Genomic DNA, 23447 nt, shown 5'->3' with positions numbered 1-23447 from the left:
TTTTTTGGTTTTGTTTATGAAACCGCAACTACGGAATAAAGCGAGGGACAAACTTCCACCGTCAGGGGACTGTTTGACGGGTTAGAACTAGAGGTTCCACTCAAGGCAACAGGGCGTCGATCCCGGCTGCTCGGACTCCGCCTCTCGCGATGCTGCGGTGGCTGATAGGAGGGGGGCGAGAACCGCAGGGATTGGCCGAGGTAAATGGAACCGTTGGTGGACCGTTGGAGGGGGGGGTTCAGGGGGGCCGGGGAAGGGCGGGGGAGGGGTGCCAGTGGCCCCGGGGAGCTCCTTTGATTTTCCCATGATGGGCAGGGGGTGCCGACAAACAAAGCCAAAGGTTTATCCATTGTATTTTATTTTAATTCTCTCAATCATGAAGTGTGATGAAATCGCTTCTGCAGTGACGAAATCAAAGCACGAACGAGATATGTCGTGTACAAAATGCATATACCTCCGCCCATAGAGAAGTGATGGAAACGAAAAGATTGGGTGATGTGGAGGGAGATGATGATTATGAATAGTGCGCTGGCAGTGATGGTGGAGAGACGCAGACCGACAGAATAGTTTTTGTTTATATTACTTGTAAACCGCCTAGAGTAGTGGCTTAAGTCGCTAGAGCGATGGAGTAAAACTGTAAATAAATAATTATGAAAGAATTTAAAGGAGGCCTCAGGCTTAAGAAGCTTAGATATTGCTGGTCTGTAGAAACATACAAGGCATAGGTTTCTGGACCAGAATGAATCCCCTCCAGTTAATGGGGTGGATTTCAGAACTCTCTGTGCTTGTTTGTGGGCAAAGTATGTATTATAGAAGCGGAGACTTGCATAACTTCAAATCCCTCCACTTTTGTTAGGTGACAGAGCACATCAGCTTTCTACAAAGCAATCCCAAAAATGGGGCACCTCAAACAAAAAATTATAATTTTGAAATTGAACTCTGGATTAGCTTGGCACAGCTGTAGCAGACAGTCTACTCTTGCACTGTGACAAATTAGGGGATGTTTGGGCAAAGAGTCCTCAAGCTATGATTATTAAAAAGTGAAACTATTTCTAGAAATAAGTGACCCTTTTTGTCTGCAGATTTGAAACAGATCAAATAAACTGAGAAGACCAATCTTACTTATTTGGAATGAGAAATGGTTGGAACAGCCACTTTTTTAAAAAAAATTGGAAGCAATCCAGGTTGCAGGGAGTGAAATACTGATTCTCAAAAAAGTCCTTGCAAAAGGGTGATACAGTGTGACCTATAAACTGAGTAGAACAGGCTCACCAGCAAAGATTCCAAAGTTAGAGACACTGTTGCAAGCTTCTGAAGGGGGGTGGGAAGGGAAATCTGAACTTTTGACTGTCAGTCAGGACCAAATTAGCTGACTCTCAGGAAGAGAACTTTTTAATTCCTTCCTGGCCAAACAGGCATTAAAAGGATCTGGTTTCTGATTGTAATTTTTTTTAACATTTTAAAAAAAGAATAGAGAATAAATATTCAGACGTTTACTCATCTGAGCTGTGAAATTACTGGTTTTTTTGTGGCAGGGGGTGGCTTTACTTAATGTTAGCACAGCTTTGTTGCCTGTTTCACCCATCTTGTCACTGTAACATTGGTAATTGGGTAAAACAAGCTCCAAAGATGCTATTTGCCACGAAGCCACTTATGATGTGTGGTGACTATACAGTATGAGTTATAGACTTTCAAAATATCCTGTTATTAACAGCTCTGCCCCATCTCTTGCAAACCAACAGCATCCCGTGTTAGATCATTCTCTCTTTCAATTGGTCCTTCCTCACTAGCAGTATTGTCTTTTTCAATAAATTCTGCTCACATCTTGCAAACTAAGAGCTGTGCTTCTTCTGTTGAGCTGGCCCATCTCATGTTAGGTGGTAGGTTCCCTGCTTTGAAAGGTAATAGCTGTGTGGGGGGGTTCGTCAATATTTTTATGATGTTCTGAATCAGGAAAGACGAAAGAGGCTCCAGAATTAAGAAATAAAGGATTTTTATTAACATAACTTGTGTCAACTCTTTCTTCAACATCAGTAGGTTTCTGTAACGTCAAACGGGGTGGGGAATCTTCCCAAAACCATGCTAACGATTTCTCAACAGGTAGATCTTTTAATAATAAGTTTTCGCAGTTTTCTCTTTCTCTGTTGGCACTCTCATGAACCCGTTGCGGACCACACAGAGGGTCCCGCAACAGGGATGTTGGGCCCAATCTCCCTCTTTCAACAGCTCTTTCTCTACTTCCAGATCTAATTGATGTACCATTTTCTCTGGACCGTGAGCCCTGTGATATACCAGAACTGTCCATTCTTCGGGGTTAAGACCGGGTATTATAGGTCTGGACTTTTCTTTAACTGAATCTTTGTACTCTTCATCTATATCACTCTCGGCCGGTCTTTTCTGTGGGACTGAGAACACTCGCGCCTCTTCGTCTGGTTCTTCAGTCACTTTCTCCTCTATCACGGTCACTTTCTCCTTTGATCTATTCCCTTCTGTCGTCAAAAACACGTCTACCCACTCCCTGTCACCCACTCCCTGTCACAGCTCCAATTTCTCCCTTCTCTGTCAACTGTTGGCTCTGACCGTTTTTTCCGTTCCTCCTCCTCGTGCTTTCCCCCGCCTTCCCCCTCTCCTATCTCAGCCTCGCGGATCTTTCTCTTTTCCTTCGCGCGCATCTGTCATTTGCTTTTCTTTTGGTCTTGCTCCTAACTCCCTTTCAGGCTTTATCTCTTGATCTATCTTGGATGGTTGAGGGGATGGATCACTCTTTGATGTTCTTGCTACTTCCTCCTCACAATAGCCCCCAACCCCTTCCAGGGCCACAACTAAACTGTATGTATGTGGGGGGGAATTGCTTGAAACTGTGGTGACTTCTGTGGTATCACACAGTGTCAAGTCCTACTGTAGTTTAAAATGGTGCCCAATCAATTTTTTTTTAAATTCTTCAGACTTTACAGATGCTGTACAATTTTGGGTGGTATAGGATTGCCCCCCCCCTTTTCCCCTGCTAGCCATCTGCCTGTTCCTTGCTCACTCTCCTGTTTGCAACCCTCTTACTCATTTCTGCTTTCAGGGCTGTTTTAATTTTGACTTTATGAAGGTGGTAGCTTAAGATAAAGCAGAATGAGCCCCTTGCTATTCAGGAGGCACCCTGCAAACCCTCCAGGGAGCTTTGTTATCCAAGGCTATAGATTCACCTCTGCCTGCCCCTTCCCCACTTCTCCATTTCACCACCTCCTTGCTCTCCTTGGACTGCCATTATTAGTGATTGGATTGCTAGTTGGGAGCTTTCATTCTGAGCACAGAGCTTGGGTAGGGCATGATGTTTCAGCATATGATATTGCAGTCATCCCCTGAGATGCCGACAACAGCAGTGTAGATGCACACCTAGAATGGAGTACAGTCAACCCCCGACTTACAAACGGCCCTAGTTACAAACATTTCGACTTACAAACCGCTCTGATAGAAAAATATTGACTCGACTTGCAAACTTAGATTCAAGTTACAAACTGAAAAAAACACGCGGGAGGTGGGGAAAGCGCGAAATTTGAACTTTCAGTTAACCGTTGGCCAGTGAAGAGGGTGCCTGTCTGATTCCTCCCTCTTCCCAGCATTTTGAGAGCGGATTTGGAGACAGTCTTCAGACCGCCTGGTACTGCCTGGTATTGCCTGGTACAGTGCTGTATGGACTGCATTTGGCTTTTTAAAAATTTTTGATTTTTGGATTTTTAAAAGGTGCTCCCTCCCTCCTTTGCTGACCCCTTTTCCCCTAAAAGGTGCTTGTCTTGGCTGAAAAGGTGCTTTTCAAGGTGTTCTGTTGAAAAGGTGTCTGTTCCTTCCTTCCCTCCCTCTTTTCTTTCCCTTTTTTTAACCCAAGTCATCTTGGGTTAAAAGGAAAAAAATAAAAAAATTCTGGACCTAGTGGTAGGAACGGATTAACCAGCTTTGCATTAGTTCCTATGGGAACTAATGATTCGAGTTACAAACCACCCCTCGACCTAAGAACCAAAAACAGCTGGAACGGATTAATTGGTTTTCAGTGCATTCCTATGGGAAATGCTGATTCGACTTACAAACTCTTCGACTTACAAACTTCCTTCTGGAACAGATTAAGTTTGTAAGTCGAGAGTTGACTGTAAAACAAAGCAAAAAGCACTGCAACTTCGGTGTGCATTGAAACCAGACTCATACCGGTTTGCAACTTTGCTGCAGGAAATACCTGTAGTTTCAGCTCAGGAGAGAAAAGTTGTTACATGCTGAGAACCACAAGCTCCTGATTGGAGCAGGTCAGCATGTTGCCACCCTGGCAAGATAAACTCCTCATAGAACATGATGCCATAAAGCAGGGGTCCCCAACTCCTGGTCCGCGACCCGGCAGCAGTCCGCAGCCTAGGCAGGAGCAGGCTGTGGATGCAGATACCCTGCCCCCCTGCGAGTTCTGCCCCATGAGTGGGACACCCCCATGAGCACAAAACGCCCCTGCACGCATGTGTGTGAGCGCAACATACCCCCCCCACACTGTTCTGTGGCTGGGGAAAGCTGGGGGACCACTGCCATAACGAACATTACAACCATGATTTTACAAGACCTAACAGGGCTGTTGTCAGGAGTTTGGGGAGGTCACTAACTCATATTGTCACTGTAAGTTGGAGGTGACTTCATTGAACCTTACAGCAGCAAAACAATAGGTTTGAAAGTACAGCATGTGACATGCATTTTCTTATGCTCGTGGTTCCCACTAAGGTGGTGACATTACATTCTGAAGTATTTTAACAAGCAGATTTCCAATTCCAGTCCAATCTTGAATCAGTTTCTTGGTTCGTGTGGGCCAGTTTTGTAAAAACAGTATTGTCTACAACAGCAAAACAGAGTTTTGAGATTTTTTTTCTCTTGCCCTCCCTGGAGAAGTAGGGAATTGATCCCGAGACCTAACGATTGTCCAAAAAGCGGGGGGGGGGCACTTTGCTGTTGTCAGATTTTAACTATGCACAAAACAAAGATATGTGATGGGGAGAGAGGATACTTTTTCTGCAAACTCATACACTTCTATTAGCTTCCGTTTCAGTGGTCAGCAAGCACTTGGACAAATTAGAGGGCAGCTCTTCAAGAGAATCGCCAGTGTAACTGACAAACACTTGGTTGCCAAGATGGAAAACAGGTCACAGGCCCTGGTCACGCAAGGGAAATGTTATGTAGTTATCTACCAGTTATGTCGGGGATGGTGGTGGTTTCCTGGTCACATGATGCAGAGTCAAGACCGATACATTTTTCTGGCTAGTGGCGTAACTGCAGAACATTTCCCCATCTCCGGGAGGGTTGTGCTATGTTCTACCTTTGTTGTACTGGTGCATTCCTTACTGGGATTGCCTGTGTACTCGACCTGCCCTGCTTCTTTTCAGAATTGAAGCCAGGAAGGTGGCCGCCATTATCGCAGCATGCAAATTATTTGTAAACATTTTTTTGTGCCGGATACATCAATGCGTTGGCTAAAGGATGTCACCGAGGGGCTGCCACCATTACAATACTGGCAAAATAATTACTTTGTTCCTGTGGGAAGATACATTGAAACATTTATATGCCAATGTCACAGGGTGGTGGTGATTGCCAATACTGCTACACATATACAGTGGTACACATATCTGTTCCGGATTAACCTTCGCTATGGGGAAACATCACTATACGGATCAAAAAAACCCATTGGAACACATTAAACATCGTTTAATGCGTTCCAAATGGGCCCACAACTCACCGTTCTGCGACGTTTCCCCATGTCCCGGTGGCCATTTTGGGTGGTTCTGGCGGCCATTTTGGGTGGTTCCGGCGGCCATTTTGGGTGGTTCCGACGGCCATTTTGGGTGTTCTGGTGGCCATTTTGGGTGTTCCGGGGGCCATTTTGGGTGGTTCCAGTAGCCATTTTGAGTGTTCCGGCCACCGCCGAACAGCTGTTCCCCCTCACAATGCGAAGAAACATCGGTATGCGATCGCATTAGCGATCGCAAAATCCGCATCGGTATGCGGATTCATCGTTAAACGGTGCGCTCGTTATGCGAGGCACCACTGTATCCCTAGTCCATTGTGTTCAGTCCATTTCTGCAGGAGCAGCCAGTGCAACAGAGGAACACTTTCCTAAACAGAAACACCTTCCCAATCAATGTTCCCTCTAATTTCCACCTCTTGTGTGCAGGTCTTCCCCCCTCCCCCGTGTGGGGTTCTGTTGCAACCAGAATGAAGGGCTGGAAACAATAGCTGTGGGTGAACGGGGAGGAGGAAAGCTGTGCGGAGGGGGGGTGGAGTCAAATTCACTTGTGGAGTCGAGCACCTTAGAGGGAGACTTGTTTTTGATATATTGATGTATCAATAAATACTGTATTACTTTTTCAATATACATACAGTATATATAGAGAGAGTACACACACAGAGAGAGAGAGAGAGAGAGAGAGAGAGAGAGAGAGAATCAATGGGCTAATTTGTCCCTTGAAGCAAGAGAGAAAATAAACCAGTACCATAGCGTAGCTGGCCATAATGATTCCTATAGAAAGAAAGAAATCAGTATTGCTAAAACTTCTTGGGACATTAGTCCTGGGATATAAACCATGTGACCATGGTTCAGTACAACATAGGTATGGAAAGTATCAGGAGAACTAGAAAACATTTCCCTCATGTGACCAGGGCCATAGACTGAAAAAAATGGTCTAAAGAACTACCCTTCTACCCTGGAGGGGGGACCCAAATGGACAGAATTATTACTGCATAAATTTTTACTTCTTCACCCCGCAGTGAAGGGGTTCTTGTCAGGATGATTCTTTGCTCTAGGATTAAATACTGGGCACACAGCTATTGTATTTAACACTGTTGATTACACTTTGAAAGCGGTAATTTTATTATGGGAACTATCCCATTGCAAAGAGGAATCTTGTGTTATTGCTTTGTAAATATACACACAACCAGAGGTCAGAATCCTATTGGTGATGTATACATGAAGAAGTTATAGTGTGTAACATGCTGCAGTAAATTGTAGCAAACAGCCTAAGTACCAGTCACATTACTAGGTGCACATCTGTAGTTCACTTGGGCAGATGATTCATAATGTAACCATTCCCTCAGTAGTTAGCAGCTATTCACCATGGTGACTTATAAAATTTATGCATGTGTAAATTACCAACAGAATTACGGCTAGCATTTTTATAATATTAAAACCTGCTCTATTGGTGTAAGGCAATAACACCTTCCACTTCAAGTTGATAGCTGCTAGAATGTAATGATCATAATTACAAATCGAAAACACACGATCTGTATTTTGAGTTAGTGCATTTTCCTTAAATGATGAACTCATAACTACACTTTGCCTGCACAATCTGACTTAGCACTAACAGTGATAAGAAATGGGAAACGATGGGAAAGGATGTTGATAATTATAGAGTGACTAATACTACAAATCTGCATATTGACATTTTTCTGATTTATATGGATTTCCAGAAGTCTGTGCAGACCATTGGAGAAGAACAAACACAGAACCCCTACACTGAACTCCTTGTACTGAAAGGTCATCATGATATAGTACGATTTTTAGTAGCAGTAGATAATTGCAGGTGAGGCATTGGTTTTATAACAATTCTCTTTGTACATCATAGAGATGATTTCAAGGGATGTCTTTAGAAATGAATCTTCTGTTCCTCTCCCACAAATTGAAGACAGTGTAATAGGCTGCTTAGATCTCAAAGCTTAGTTGGAATGGGAAATCCCTAGAATCTTTTAACTGAAATCTGTTTGCAGATTTTTAATAAAGAAAATCCTTTGCCTAGAGGACTGGCAGTTTAAACATGTATGCCAAAGTGAGAAAAGGGTGATTTCTGGATTCTGTGTAAGTCCCCCAAGATCATTTTTTGCAGATCTTAAGCTATCATGGAGCCCTCCAAAAATATTCCCCCAGCCCTACTCTGGAATGGCTGTATCCATGTCCATCATTTATTTTTGTAATCATATGAATGTATTTTTTTCTGGTGCAGTACTGAACTAGTTACGTATTTTGTTTTGGTGGCTAAAATACAATAGTGGGGATTGCGCCATATAAAGCTGAATACAACATGTGCTACAGTGTTTTTTTTCTTTTTTTTTTCAAATTAAAGATTTCCAAATCCATCCCCCAAGTGCAGAGGCTCCCTTGGGATCCATTTTATCCTGGGGAAGTTGTTGGTGTCTGTGGGGCAGTCGGGGGGGGGGGGAGAGTACATATTTCATTTCTGAGGAGGATCAGAAGATTTTAATTTCTAGAAAGCTGCCACTGCTAATGAGGTCATCAACCTTACGCAGCATACTTTCTGCTACTGGATTTCAGCCACTGAATTGGACCCTAGCATTTATTGCAAGCTCATTCCCTCTTCTTGTGAAGCAGGAATTATAGAAAGCATTATCCATTCATCATCACCATACAATTTTTTTGTGGGTTGATGCCTTTGGCTCAGTACATCATCTTGGATCCAAGGATGTGCTGGCAGAAGGGAATGAGTAACAAATTATGTTTTAAAAGCTACTGCTTCCAGAAGTTGCCTCCACTCAGTTTTTGAAAATCATTGAGGGGGCAGATAAATCATCCCCCCCAGCCATATATTTCTGGAAGCAGTTATTTCTTACTAAAAACTCATTCATAGTCTTTCCATGCAAGAGGCCAGACATGGGGCTCAAATACACAGGATGACCCTGAATAGGTCCTTGAATAGGAGCACCTGCCGATGCTTGTAAATGCTCAAGTCCTTGGGTGAGAATTCAGTTTCCTTTAGCATAATATGAGTGCTTGACATAGGACTAAAATAGGGAAGAAAAATACAAAGCAATTATTTAACAACTCAGTGTTTTATAGTCAGATTATTAAAAATGTTACAGAAAAAGGGATATGTTTATGTATCAAAAGTAAAATCTTTCATATTCCTTGAATAGTTGAATTGGAAATGATATTCCATCTTCTGGTATTTGGCATGTATTGTCATTAAGGGTGTGTTAAATCAGATACCACTATCTTATTTGATTCTTTCCAATAAAATTAGCATTGTTATGTGGTTTCTGAAATGGTTTTATTTAGTTTTCATAGTTCTTTCATTGCATTTTTTGTCAACTGTTGTAAGCCAGGTTTCACGGTTCAGCTCTTGAGATAATATCATCTTATTGAGAATTTTGCAGAAGGATTTTCTTGTTTTCTCGGTGGCTCAGCTAAAACCAGTGAGTGGAAAATTTTCTCAGATTGGTTTCTGAAGATACTAAATAAATCCTGTATCACCCTAACAGACAGCTGCTTTTCACTTCTTTTCTTTTGTGTTTTTGAACATGAAGAGAGGGTCATATTGATTGCGAGATCACTAAGAAAGGCTAAGCCTCAGCAAGAGTCTTCCAAAAAATAGAATGAGATAAAATTGCAAGTAATGCTCTAGCATTTGACACATTAAACTAGACTGAATTCATAACATACTTTGAGAATGGCTTTCTCTGTTGCTTGTTGACCATTTCTTGCTCCTTCAGGAAACAGACAAGGTTATAGAGGATGGTGATCATGACTGGAAAAGAATCAGCTGACCCATGAAACACCCGCTTGGTGAAAAGAATCCATTTGAGGGATTGGCAGTTCTACTATGAGCCCTTCACATGAAATCCTGGGCTTCATATTACTAATTACTTTTAAAAAATCAAATACCTTGTATGTGTTGAGGTTTCTTTGTTCCATAATTTTGGGAAAAAGAATCCTAGGCTGTGGCATATGGTTATTAATATAATCTTCCAGGCTGGGATTCTTGTAAAATTCTTGTAAAGAGGTTCCCCAGATAATTGGTGTTTCCCATTTGGACTGGATTTCATGTCATTTTACCAATCATATTTTTAGTTGAATGCCACAGATATTTTAAGTGACAAAACCATAATTGAAAGAGAATGAATACATATATTCCATTTTTTTTAATTTCTTGAGTTCTGATCTCTGAAGAGGATAATGAAAAAATAATCCCTTTTTAGTATAGATTTTTATTCACCTTATGGTTTGTGGTTTTTGGAACCACTTTTTTAAAAAAGTGTTGTTGTTACTTATCTTTTATCCCAATAAGACTGTATTTTTATATATGCAAAACAATAAAAACATGGAAATTTGAAGATTTAAACATAGCTTTAAGGTATTAATTTCCTTTTGCCCAGCATTTGTCAATGACCTTAAAAAGTGAGTATTGATTAGCATTTCTTAGCCTTTTACTGCTCCCATAGAAACAACTGTGTTTTTTCTTTCAAATCGCTGTAATCTAATACTGTACTTGTTTTTTGTTTACCAGGTTCGCATCTGCTGGTGATGATGGAATTGTATGTTTGTGGAGCGCACAGGTTTGTTTCCATTTAGAAATTCTATGCATAAAGATTAGATTGGATGAAATTTAAATTGTAGCTACTCTATTGCAGATAACTGACCTAGAAAGAAAATTGGCTATTATAAGTAACCAGAATTGTCATAGCAACAATAGTACAAATTAAAGACTGTGTTTCATATAGAGATCACCTTTGGAGTGCAATTCTAAGAACACTAGAAAGGTTGGGGACCAAAGTGACACACAGACTTTCAATATCCCTAAGTAGTTAGAATAATTTCTTAGAAATAATGGCTTAATGATTTGTTTTGTGACACTACACTGGCATAGCACTCACTGTGTTGCATGCTAGGTATTTATTTGCTGGCTTAGCCATTCTGCACATTAGCCTGTGGCTGTGAAAACAGCAAGTGGCCAAATTCTATGGCATAGTGCAGTTGGCATAAGTATTGATGGTTTTTGCCCAAGTTCAGAAGTCGGCATACATACTTGCTGTTCTGCATTGGGTTACCTGACTTTATGCACAGCAGTAGACGTTGTGAATGTTTGTGTCAGTTCATTGCCAAGATTGTGTTATGCTGGCATAAAAAAGCAACTGGATTTTGGCCACAAAAATATTTTATGTAGCGAATCCTGTACTACTTGTGAATTATATTCTGAATATGGGCCTATTGACTAAAATTGGACTTTTAAAGGAAGAATTCTAAATTTGTTGACTGGTGACAGCCTGAATTCTGATGACATGGAAGTCCTGACCATAAATGTGCAAATTCAAGCACCAGTGCCTGTGGGGTTTTTTTTTGGGGGGGGGGGGAGAAAAAGAGAGAAGCAAAAACATCCCTTTTAAAGCAGATACTTGGTATCTACATTCAGGCACTTTATGGGATACTAGGTGATAGTTGCAGAACTTTAATACAGTATTTATGTTTTCATAGGGCTTTAAGAGGTTTTAATCCTTGTTTATATAATCACTTTTAATGATTAATTTCTTATATTTCATATGCATGTTTTAAATGTAAACTGCCTGTAGTTTTCTATATAGGAAAACAGTCACTATAGAAGTAAACAAGCAAACAAACAAACCAGATTAAACCCAAAATATCATCTCATTAGCCATGATTTGGGAGTTCAAGTCAAAACATTTGGCAGGCCAAACATTCATTTTGCTCATGAAGGTAGTGCTGAGCAAGGTAGACCAATAGGCTGAATGCATATAAGGCAGCTCCCCGTGTTTCATTTAACGCTTTAAATTGCTTAAATCATATCTTGTTGGAATATTCCAACCATTAGTCTCAGCCAGGTCGACCTACTGAATTAGTGGAATTTAAGGGAGTATTGACTTTTACTGTTCAGCAGCTGATTCCATGGGTCTACTTTAGTAGGGACTAGCACTTGCATTTTGGCCACTGTAGTTTAGCAGTTTTATTGCAATGCCTTTTGTTGTTTTCCAGACTGGAGAGAAGCTATTCGAGCTACATGCACATACACAGAAAATTACAGCACTTGCAGCTTTTCCTCTATCAGATGCTAGTGAAGAAAAATGTCACATGATTTTAACAGCCGGTGCCGACAGGACTGTTATAGTATCCTTTCCTCTAAACAGGTCTGAATTGATTTCTGATAGGAGGAATACCCAAAGCCTTGGCAGCCCTGTGGATGGCGACTGCTTGTTGTGTTACATCGAGTTAGCTCTGCACTTAACAAGATTGCTATCATACCCTGTTGGGCAGGCATGATTCCTATGGTAAGAGTAACGTATGACAAACAAATGCCAATGGTGCATTTCATACGAATAAGTCTATCAGGACATGATCTGCATCTTGTTGTTTGCAGATCTGCTTCATCACATGTGCAGAAGCCTGCTGCAAAGGGTCAAGACTCTTCTAGAGATTGTATGCACAACAGGAACCTCTATCAAGAAATCTACATTTGCTTCTTTGGCATGCCAGGTGCTTTTACCATGGGGGAGGAGAGATAGGATGTAGAGACTCCCTCCCACCCCATCCATTTTCTGGCAGATTGAGCCTTAGCAAGCACTGATGCATTATAGGTGCTCATGTCACGACAAGACTAATAGACCTGACACCTGTATGCCTCTTGATTTTTGTAGTTTTATCTCTTGAATATAGGTGTTCGTTTGCTGTTCTCTGTAATTCCTTAATTCATAAAACTGGATATGGGATTGTGACAGTGGTAGACAAATTCATAAAGTATCCTGCTTTCATTCTACTGTAAAGGTAAGTAAAAATAGAAGTGACTCTGATTTTAGATGCATATTCATTTTTGCTGGCAGTATAAACAAAAATCTTGTTGGTAATTGTGGGAAAATCCTGCCCAGAGCTGTTAGCTGTTATCTGTTACAGTGAGTGCAAACACTCCTGGCAGAGAAGCAGCAGCTCCTGGCAGGTGGGGTAACCTCTCATTCTGCCTTTCTGCTTAGAGTTAGAGCATTAGCTCTGGCCAATCCTAGTGGTGATTAGGTAACTAGTATCCTATCTGAATTCTCACAACATTCTGTGTAATCCTGCTGTTAATAAAAAGAGTTCTCAAGGAGTTGCTTGAGGGTCCACTGGCTCAGACATCTGCTAGTTGACTTCTTTGTACTTTCTCTAAGGCTAATTGCCTTCTTATTGTTCTGTGATCACCCACGTCATTAGCCTTCCTTTGTTCCTTGATCACCTACAGGTAGTCCCAAATATAGTAGACTTGTTAAATCAATGGGATTTATTTACTGTTCAATGGTTGAGTTACCATTCAGTGTTATCCAGTTGGTCTATGCTAGCTGGGTCTGTGGTGTACCAGCAGGATTCTGTCCATAACAGTTGAAGTGAGCCCAGTTTATTGCAGTGTGTCTGATTCATCCTTGTGTGTAATTTGGGGAAGTTATGTGTTATAATTTAAAGTAGTTGTGGCTGCTTGAATTCTGAAGTTGTCTTAATTGCTCTCAGTAGCTAGGTTGCTTATATACTTACCTGTTGTCTTCACACTAAGGACTGATTCACCTGTCACATTTGGCTGAATGATTTATAGTGACATCTCACATGAACAGCTTCAGGTGACCTTGGGAACCGACAGGTCTCGGTGATTTCTGGAAATTTATCTCCTCCCCACTCCCAGTGGCTAGTCTGTGCAACTCAGTTAAGCAGAATAAAGATAATGGAGACAAAAAAAGCTACAGGCCTGAAAATACATAGCACAAATTCCCAGTTTGGGGGAAACTCAGAGATAACACCTTCTGTAAGTCTTCCTCTGAGACAAATTGTGGAAGGCTACTTCAGTACTAATCCTTAGAATCATCTTTAATCATTTTGAACCTGTGGCCTCATGTCACAGGGCAATGTTAAGATATCATGGTAACATGATAAAGTTTTAATGTATTCTCAAAGGCATTTTCTTGGTCTGTTCTTGTCAGATCCTTTGCAGATATATTGTATGGTATGAAAAGAAAATAGTATTTGTTATATATTGTCTTGGTTTGTTGGGAAATTTAATTATTGAAACATTTTCAAATGTTTTAAGTTGCAGGGAGGATTATGTCCTCTCAGTGAAATCTTGAATTATAAAACATTGCTGTTTATTAGCCTGCCTGTAGTATGATGAATTTGCTATTAATTATACATTTTGTGTTATATTTCATTAGTAACGCTAATGATTTTATTGAAGAAAAATCCCTAAAGAACTTTCTTATGGGATATTCTTCTGAATCCATTTATCTAATTTGGTTCTACAGTGTTTGACAGTTCTTCAGAGGTTGAATGTGTGGCTGTCTGGAGGGAGTGATCTTTGTGTTTGGAACCAAAAATTAGATCTCCTGTGTAAAACAAGTCATCTTATTGATGCAGGTAAAAATGTAAATGGTTCATTATAGCAGTTAAAGTGTGAATAAAATAGATCTATATGATGTTACAAAATCAGCTTGGCAAAGTCCCTTTAATTCTAAAGATAACATATATTAAAGTTGCCCTCTCTTTAAAATGTCAATGTAGTCATTTTTGAATTAAGAGGACTTGTAGCCTCTTGTGTCCTATGAATTTTAGAGTGTGTCAAACTTCAATAACTGTGTGTTAACTTAAGTGAGCTGGGCCAGAATGTATAAATCACCAAATGAATATATATATCTTTAGAAATGAAATCAGACTCTTCCAGGTATGCTGTGAGATAGAAAGATGATTAATATTAAATATGAAATTCCACCTAAATCCGGAAGCACAATACACCAAATGCTGAAGTATGAGAAAGAAGTGGGTTGTTCCTAATATTTTCATGGCCTGAGTTCAATCCTGATGGACTCAGGTAGCTGGTTCAAGGTTGACTCAACCTTCCATCCTTCCATGGTCACTAAATTGAGCATCCGTCTCACCGGTGTGGGGGAATGTGTAGCCTGCATAATTAAATTGGAAACTGCCATGGGAGTGCTTTAAGCATTATGGGGAGGTATATAGGCAGCATGCATTTAACAAGCAGGTTGTGTTTGTATTTATTCATAATAAAATATCTTATTGTCTTTTGTTTTCTTAATAAAGATATCACTACTATGATTGAATTGCCAGAAAACTGTGTGGCAGCAGCTGTTGGCAAAGAACTGAGTAAGTATTCGTGAAGGCTTTCACGGCCGGGATCTAATGGTTGTTGTGGGTTTTTCGGGTTCTTTGGCAGCGTTCTGGAGGTTGTTCTTCTTAATGTTTCTCCAGTCTCTATGGCCGGCATCTTCAGATGACAGGAGTAGCACTGCACCAGAGCACAGAGTGCTACCCCTGTCCTCTGAAGATGCCGGCCACAGAGACTGGCGAAACGTTAGGAAGAACAACCCTCAGAACGTGGCCAAAGAACCCGAAAAAACCACAACAACCAACTGAGTAAGTGCTGCTCTAATTTGTGAAAATACTTGAACTTTTATTAATTGTGAACCCTGTTAAGTTTCTTTCCTGTGTTTCAGAATTGTGTAAACATATATTTTATCTCCTTTTGACCATGGGTTGGGATCTAAACGACTAGCTTTGCTTTCCCAAGAGAGTTTTTTTTTTTTTTGCAGCTTTGTTATTGCCCTCAGTAATAAAATGCTTGTAGGTTAATTACTTTGCACAATGTTTGGACTCAAGGTGGGAAGCTAAGATATTTTGGGAATAGCAAGAGGTAGTTTCTGCCTAGCATTTAATTGGTGTATGGTAATTCTAGAGGTAAATGCGAATAGAAGACATATATTTTCATAACACATACACATGAATATGAACAGTACCATATCAACAGCTTAAATGAAAAGTTTCATGCCATTTAAGACATATATGTCTTAAATGGCATGAATGTCTTAAATAGCTTATATGTCTTAAATAGCTTAATGATTTAGGTTTCTGGCTGTGGAGCCAGAGGTTGGGACTTTAGTTCTGCACTGTGTCTCCTTAATAGGCTGGACTCATATTCAGACAGTCCCTTCTAGCTCTGCAATTCAAAGATGATGATGATTTCAACACTCTTCCTGTTTAGGAAGAAATTTTCCAGAGCAAGGAATATGCCATGTGCTTCACCAATCAAGTGGCCAGTGCTCTCAGAGGAAACATGCTGATAAAATCATGTTCAGCTTATGGATTAGAGCTGTAGATCAGTCTGCAGATACATCTTTGTTTTTAATGAAAGAAAGACTTTTGTAACTGAGGTGGTGAGTGCCAAGAGAAATGAACCCAAAGCAATTGAAAAGCTGCACAGAGAAGCTTAAAGCACAACTCACAATGCCGTGCTCAAAGCATGCTTTGTATATTGGATATCAATAAAATGAGAAACTTTGGGAGTAGAGAATAGCAGAGGTGGGCAATGTGTGACCCAAGACATTTTGTGCCCCCGTCAGGGGCATTTTTGTACCCACTAGCTGACTCCATCGCTCCTACCCCATGCCCATCAGTTTGAAATTTTTTTTAAATGGTAATGTCCCTGTTTCTGCTCCCAGGGAGGCTCTAAATTTGGGCATTTTAATGTTAAAGAGGTTGCATTCCCATTGAGCCTACAAGTCCTGGTACAGGCATTTCCTCTTTCCTTTCTTAGATGGCCATTTCCAGGGCTGGTGTGGCCCATGAAGGGGGTGGGATGGTGGTGAAAATCTGGCCTGTAGTACTGTTGACATTGTCCATCACTGAATGGAGCACTCTAGAAGAGGGCATGGCTGCCTTATTGGAGCCCTGCACATCAGCACTTTGGTTAGGAGGCGAAACTATACTGTAGTATCTTGATACAGCTACCATTTGTGTGTGTTATTCTTATAAGGGTTAATTTTTCTTTTAAAAATGTTGTCCACAATTCTGTTTTAAAGTGATTTTTAGACTGACAACTTCCAGAGATGGGTCTGAATGGAATGTCATTGAAGTGAAACGTCTTCTTGACCATCAGGACAATATAGTGTCGTTGGTCAGTGTCAGTGGTAAGACCATTACCAGTTTTATTGTCACTGAATAACCAATGCTATATATTTTTATTACCAAGTTTCCTTTTCTGTTCCCCAGATGCACATGTTTTGTTTTGTTGGTTCCACTGTAAATCTATTACATTGTACATTGGTTTGCATTATAGCTTCTTGGCAACTCCTCAGATAGATCTTGTGTAAAATACCTTAGTTTCAAACTGTTTGCTTGAGTTGAACGTACTATGATAGCAAATGTTCTGATTTCAGTTAAGCTTACATGTACTCTGTACAGTGATTTTTTAAAAATGAATCTTGTAATACTACCTCTTATTTTTTCAAAGTGAGTTTGTTAATTATATGACATTTTTATCACACCAAGTAGTGCCACATACTTTTTACTCCTCATCAATTTTATCTGCACAGTAGCCATTTGGAGCAAGTTTATAAAAGTGTGATTGCTTGAAGGCCACTCAATGAATTTCACAGCTAAGACCGGGTCTCACTGGTCCTTGTCAAACTCTGCCCTTTGGCAAAGTCTTTGTAGAACAATTCATAATCTTAATCCAACAGCAGTAGCTCATACAGGAAAATAGGTTTCTACTCTCAGTGAAACATTACTCTAAGAGAGACAGCATTCACTGTATTTCCCCGACATGTAAAAGATGCTCTTGAACCGCATAGCTGCTCTTTGGAAGAGGAGGACCTCCCTCCTCTAACTTATAGATTTAATTCTTATTTCTCTTTCATTTTTCACTTAATAGTGAAAGAGGGCAGAGGGATTCTCTGGATGCTGTTTAGATTGCACCTCCTATCAATCCTAGTCACCAGGAGCCAGCCATGAAGAATGCTGGGAACTGCAATCCAACAGCATCAAAAGGGCAACTCTTTGCCCACCCCGGATTTATGCCTATCAGGCTGTCAGTTGAGTGGCTTCCTGGATGCAAAGATGAAAATGTAGGCTGCTGCTCTCCTTTCATTTTCTGGAATTGGGACAACGTGCTAGATACAGAAGGAACCATTGGTCGTATTTTTTGCCTACATTGAATTGCATGATTTAGCTTGTGTACAATATGCACCCTGCACATTGAGCTTCTTCTGACACCATCAGCTGAGTTGAACAACAACAAACGAAGCCCACATCCAGGAAGTCAGGCTGAAAGTTTTATGTCAAGAGGGAGGAATGGGTGGCCATCCAGATGCTGGCTGGGTTGCATCTCCCAACATTCTTCATCATAGAGCTTTTGAAAGTTACCGATAACCCAACCTGTGATTATAAAATGTTCTGTGGCCCTTCTAATAAGCTTATAGAGCCAGGTGAAATACGGTTCCTTCCCACCCCCATTTAACACTATTATTTAGGGGTCTCTCTCTCTCTCTCTCTCTCTCCCTCTCCTTCTTGCTCTCTAATATCCACGCACCCCAGACACATACACAACAATACCTTTTAGCACTGTCTTCTGAAGATGTGCTTTCGAAATTAAAGGGAATTATAACATTTATGTGCAAAAAAGAACTTGGTGGATTGTGCTGTTGTTGTTTTATTTAAATAAATGTCTTCATAAAGTATAATATGTAGTCAAAGGTGCATTGACTTTGCTTATGTGCTGGTTAATTTCAATTATTATAGTCCCATCTACATTTTGGATTTCAGATAGGTTGTGATTTAAAGGGATTCTCTTCTTTTTGGTACCTAGGAAAGGCTTTTGCCACAGGCTCCCATGCAGGGGAGATGATTGTCTGGGATTCATTGGACTGGACAATGCAAGCTTATGAACGCAACTGGGATGCATCTCTTCATGTGGATCCACAACAGGAAATAAAATTATCACACAGCCAAAATGAAGTTTCGATCCAATATTTAGCTTCTGATAAAGAGGTAAAAAATTGTAATAGTATGAAAGTTAACACATATTTTTACACATATTCTTGATTAGTAAACGCTAATTACACATAGTAATGTGTTTCTTTTGTTAAGAGATTCTGTTGAATTTTCTCTCCAGTGTTTGTTTGCTGCTGTTGGAAAGGGCATATATGTGTATAACCTTCAAATGAAGCGTGTGATTGCCTTCCAGAGGACTGCTCATGACTCCACTGTCCTGCACATTTCGAAACTTCCAAACAGGTGCAAGTTACACTACATTTTTATGCACTAAAATTTGTAAGCATCAGAAAAACAAATAGAGCCACACTACATTTTTATCAATTTTCCCTTTCAGTTTCCTCGCCAAGTTCCCTGTCACATTTAACTGTGCTAGCAAGCTTGATCTTTCATCTGATTTGACCAGACATAAGTTTTAAAATGTCAGCAAGTACAGTCTTTAAACATCTTTAAAGTTGCCACATAAAATCTAATGAAGAAAATTTTAGCCAGGTCTAAAAGTATCCTTAAACTGCTAGGTTTTGTAAGCAATATTTCAATAATCTATGATGACTTAACAAAAACTGAAGCTCAGAAGTATCTTGGTGAAAGGATTTTTATAAGAACTACTGATCATTAATTTTGTACAGTTATACAAACATGATTCTGCAAATTGTTTCAGTAATATCAACGTAATACTTGATTTGGTTTTAACAGGCAGATAATCTCCTGTTCAGAAGACGGCAGTGTTCGAATCTGGGAATTAAGAGCAAAACAGCAACTTACAGCTGAGCCTGTTCCAACAGGTCTGTGAAAATTAGTTTCATAAAAATTAAGAGGGGGTGGGAAGAGTCTTATGGGCCCATCTACATTTTTGTGTGCATAACAGTAAAACTGCCTTTCATTTCTTATGCTGAATTATTTGTGTGTGTAAAGTTTCACACACATCTTTGTCCGTATTTGCCTTGGGTTCCTATATTGGGAAAAAGCTGGGCTATTGTTGTTACATGCTCTCAGGTCACCCCCAATTTGTGGCGACTTTATGAATTAGCAATCTCTAAGCACTGGGCCATTAGTTTGTTTCCCGTATTCGTTGGGATATTATTGTCAGTGAATTCTTGCTTCGATTCTGACCAAGGCTGATTTTTCCAGCAACATTTAGTTCTGCTTTGTTTCCTACTTTTGCATTCTAATCACCTGTGATTATAAGCATTACTTCTTTTGGTATATGATCAGTTTCTTCCTGGAAGCTTGCATACTTTAATCTTCTTCAGCATTTAGAGTTGGAACATAGACTGGAGTTACAGTTAAATTGATATGCTTTCCCAGAAATCTGATGACTATTATTCGGTTGGACTTTACATTATAGCCCCTAATTCTCTGTACTGTATCTTTCCTCATTATTAGAACCACTCAGTTTCTTCTGAATTTGTCATTTTCAAAGTAAAATACTTTGAATTTGTCTGACTGAACATGTGCCATTCCAGTCCATTTTCATTCACTGACACCCAGCACTGCAATATTTAAATATTTATTTCTTGCTTTACCGTTTCCAGTGTAATTGGTTTCATGCTTCTCATATTCCATGTTGCAGTTGTGTGTGTTGTGCAGCATCAGACTTTCCTTTCACCCCTGTGCATGTCATCAACCATACTTTCTTTTGGCTTTAATCTAGTTGCATCATTAAAACAAAGCATGCTGCTTATAAACTACCTCATAGTGCTTAAAGCACTCTCTGGGCGGTTTACAATTTAATTATGCAGGCTGCACATTGCCTCCCCACTTTAGAAGGATGGGAGGCTGAGTCAGTCTTGAGCAGGTACCTAAATCCATTCGGATCAAACACAGTCATGAGCAGAGTTTTTGACTGCAACACCATGATATTGCTTTCTAACAAAAGTTTGCTTGACCATCACTGCCGCTGTCAGTGAAAGATCCTCTGAAAGTTCTACCTTCAGCCACTGCTGCCGCTCAGTAACTGTTCTCTAGAGGTTTCTCTGTCTTCATCACCATTGGAACTACCCATTCTTTTCTGCTGTTGCAGCCGTTACTCCTGAGGAGGCTGGGTGCACCTTAGTCTGGTGCCTCAGCTATGAACATTCCCCCTCGGGTGACCCTGCGGATGAGTCCAGGCTTGTAATGGAGTCTCGCCTCCTGACGACATTGCTCTCAGCTTCTCTGATACACATAAATCCCCTTACCATGTTAAGGTATACATCCAAGAAAGAGAAGCTGGGTGATACATAAAACAATAAATACCTAGTTGGTTTTCATAATCTAATAATAGAAAAGGCAAAAAGCACTTAATAAGATAGCCTCACCTCCAGGCCCCATGAGCCGAATTTGTACATTGCTAATTTTTACAAATAATGTTGTGTGATCCTGACTTCATGAAAGTATTTCTGTTTGTTTGTTTGGAAGTCTCCAATCAGTTTGGTTGGCAACTTGCTCTGAATGCCTGGGCAATAGCAAGAAAAGTTCCAGTTCTACAGACAGATACACATATGTGCAGATGGATGTAGTCTGCTTTCAGGAAACTGGTTCATTTCAATTGAATTTTCACTTCTTGGAACATGCCTTGGTGGGCCAGATCTGGGCAGAATAAAATCTCCCAGAGTGCATGAATATTTTCTTACTGTTGAATGTTCCTCTCTCCTCCTCAGGCTTTTTCAATATCTGGGGATTTGGAAAGACAAGCAAGCCAGCCAATCAGACAGCAAAAAAGGCACCAGAGAGCACAACTATTTACTTCCTGGATCTTACTGGAGATTTGATTGGGCACTCCTCAGCTGTGCAGGTTTGTTACAATTGGCAATAGCATGTTGTTGATGTCATTATACTTGTGGTTGTATGTTGGGAGAGGTAGAGGGCACTTCTCTTTCAGACAGCTGTCATTTAGAATTGCAGACTACTTAAGAAGTCAATACTTTGCTTTGTTTAGATCTCATGGTAGAATACAGTATTCTGTAGAAATTGATGGCTCAACATTATTAGGGTGTGAAAGGCTGTACAATAGCCTTCAGATTTCCCTGGAGCATTTCATGTGACATAATTCCTACATTGCTGCAGGGAAAATGGTTAATAAATGTATAAATACATATGAAGTCACACCTGTATTTATTTTGTGGCTATATTTGGATGTTGCAACAAAACACTGTAACAAAATAGGCACTTGTGAAGTTATTAAACAATGAAGTCTATTTTGTCAGCATTTCCTACAGTTAGATAGGATTAAGTGGTATGCGTGAAGTAGTTTAGGACATGGATGAGCATGTAGGACCACTGTCTCTGTTGCTTCATAGGTGACTTATCAATCTGTTAATTACAGTAGACTGGATCAATGTGTATCACAGCACCACAAAAAGGCCTATTCGGTTGATCCCACTCTTTACGCCTTTACAGAGGAAGCCCAAGCCCAATGCAGACCATTGTGCAGCCTCTTGTACAGCAGTTTGCATAACAGTGTAACCCAGTGAAACCCTGTTTTTCCTTCTGCTGATATTGCATTGGGTTTAGGCAGCTGGGTTGGATTCAGAGTTGTCCCTCTACTTTTTGGTACTTCCTTTTGACTCTAGTTTTTATTGCAGATGTTCCTGTACTTCGGTGATGATGGCCTGGCAACATGTTCTGCTGATAACCTCATTATTTTGTGGAAAGATGGAGAACGAGAGTCTAGACTGCGCAGCTTCATGTTATTTCATAAATTAAAACAAAGTGAAGATTTGCAGCTTAGGATCTAAGATGCCTTTGTCATGAATAAATGTATGGAACAAAGTCTCAAATATATCAAATATGTGTAATTTTATTTTTAAGTGTGTACCTTTATTTGAAAAAATAATCCTGCAATTAAATGAGATGTTCTTGTTGAATTTGTTGTTGCATAACGTAGTTTTCTGAATTGGAGACCAATATAGTGTACGTTATCAACTGAGGTATATACTGGTATTAGAGCAAATTAGTGTAACACAGGGATAGTATAGTGAGGAGAGATAATGTGAGTAATCATATGCAGTTTCATCTTTCAGACCTTTGTTATATGTAGCACTGAACTTCAACTGGTTGGTCACCTATTGCTGCCCAGGTTTGCCACAATCTAGAATGCATGCTGTACTTTGGCAGTCTAGCTAGGCATAAATTGCTATTGGTGTTCAGAGTAATTCAGGGATATCCCAAGTTCTGCCTGGGCAAAGAGTGCTCTTCGGAAGGTACTGCATAGGCCTGTGAAATGTAGACAGAGTTCCCTTTGCCCAGCAGAAACCAACCCTGAAGATAAGCATCCAGTTTATTCAGCATTCCATTATTGCAAGGAGAAAGCAGATAATCTGGGGAAAACCCTTGCTGAAAGTGGCAGCTGAAAGATTTGTCTAGGTTATTAGATATGCTTGCATACAAAGCAGCCCATTCTCATTAACTCTTGAAGGATTGCACTAAACATTATTGTGCAATCAGTGAAGCTGTGCCCGGACATACAAGTAAAAAGTATCTAAGGGAGGAGCTAAGCACACTAGAATTTCATTGCTGATGCAGCTCTGTGACTAGGCATAATGTGAATGTAAGTAATATGCATGAATAATAAGCTTTTCTTGAATATATGACATTTCAATTTACCTAAACTCAATCACTGCTAGTCAATAGTTATATTGGTATATGAAAAGATGAGGGGGTGTAAAAAAAATTAAAATAAAGGGTTAGATCCAGACTTCATCCCCAGAGGCAAAAATAGTTCCAAGCGAAATGTCTTCAGAATACTGCCACCATTGGAAGGAGGCTAGAAGCAATTTTTAAAACATATTTCCTTCCTGAGTGCCAGGAAGGCACTGTTCTAGAGGAGCCCCTGAATCTTTAGAGATTTGGGATCTGCCATAAGGAA

The 23447-nt window shown here is 40.2% G+C and overlaps 1 protein-coding gene across 1 annotated transcript; it reads left to right on the top strand.

The window, feature by feature from the left end:
* The first annotated feature begins 6 nt into the window (after positions 1 to 6).
* WDR41 (WD repeat domain 41) lies at positions 7 to 22446 on the top strand. Its single transcript, XM_020804077.3, has 13 exons — positions 7 to 200; positions 7474 to 7586; positions 10302 to 10350; positions 11783 to 11914; positions 12506 to 12568; positions 14062 to 14173; positions 14855 to 14917; positions 16630 to 16737; positions 18414 to 18595; positions 18720 to 18841; positions 19295 to 19383; positions 21241 to 21374; positions 22165 to 22446. The coding sequence occupies exons 1-13, from the start codon at positions 150 to 152 to the stop codon at positions 22315 to 22317; spliced, it is 1371 nt and encodes a 456-aa protein (XP_020659736.3). The 5' UTR covers positions 7 to 149; the 3' UTR covers positions 22318 to 22446.
* Positions 22447 to 23447: the final 1001 nt, after the last annotated feature.

The sequence above is a fragment of the Pogona vitticeps genome, chromosome 2 (assembly GCF_051106095.1).
Source record: "Pogona vitticeps strain Pit_001003342236 chromosome 2, PviZW2.1, whole genome shotgun sequence".
Lineage (NCBI taxonomy): Eukaryota > Metazoa > Chordata > Lepidosauria > Squamata > Agamidae > Pogona > Pogona vitticeps.
The sequence above is the reverse complement of the archived record's forward strand: the minus strand, read 5'-3'. Positions and strand labels throughout refer to the sequence as shown.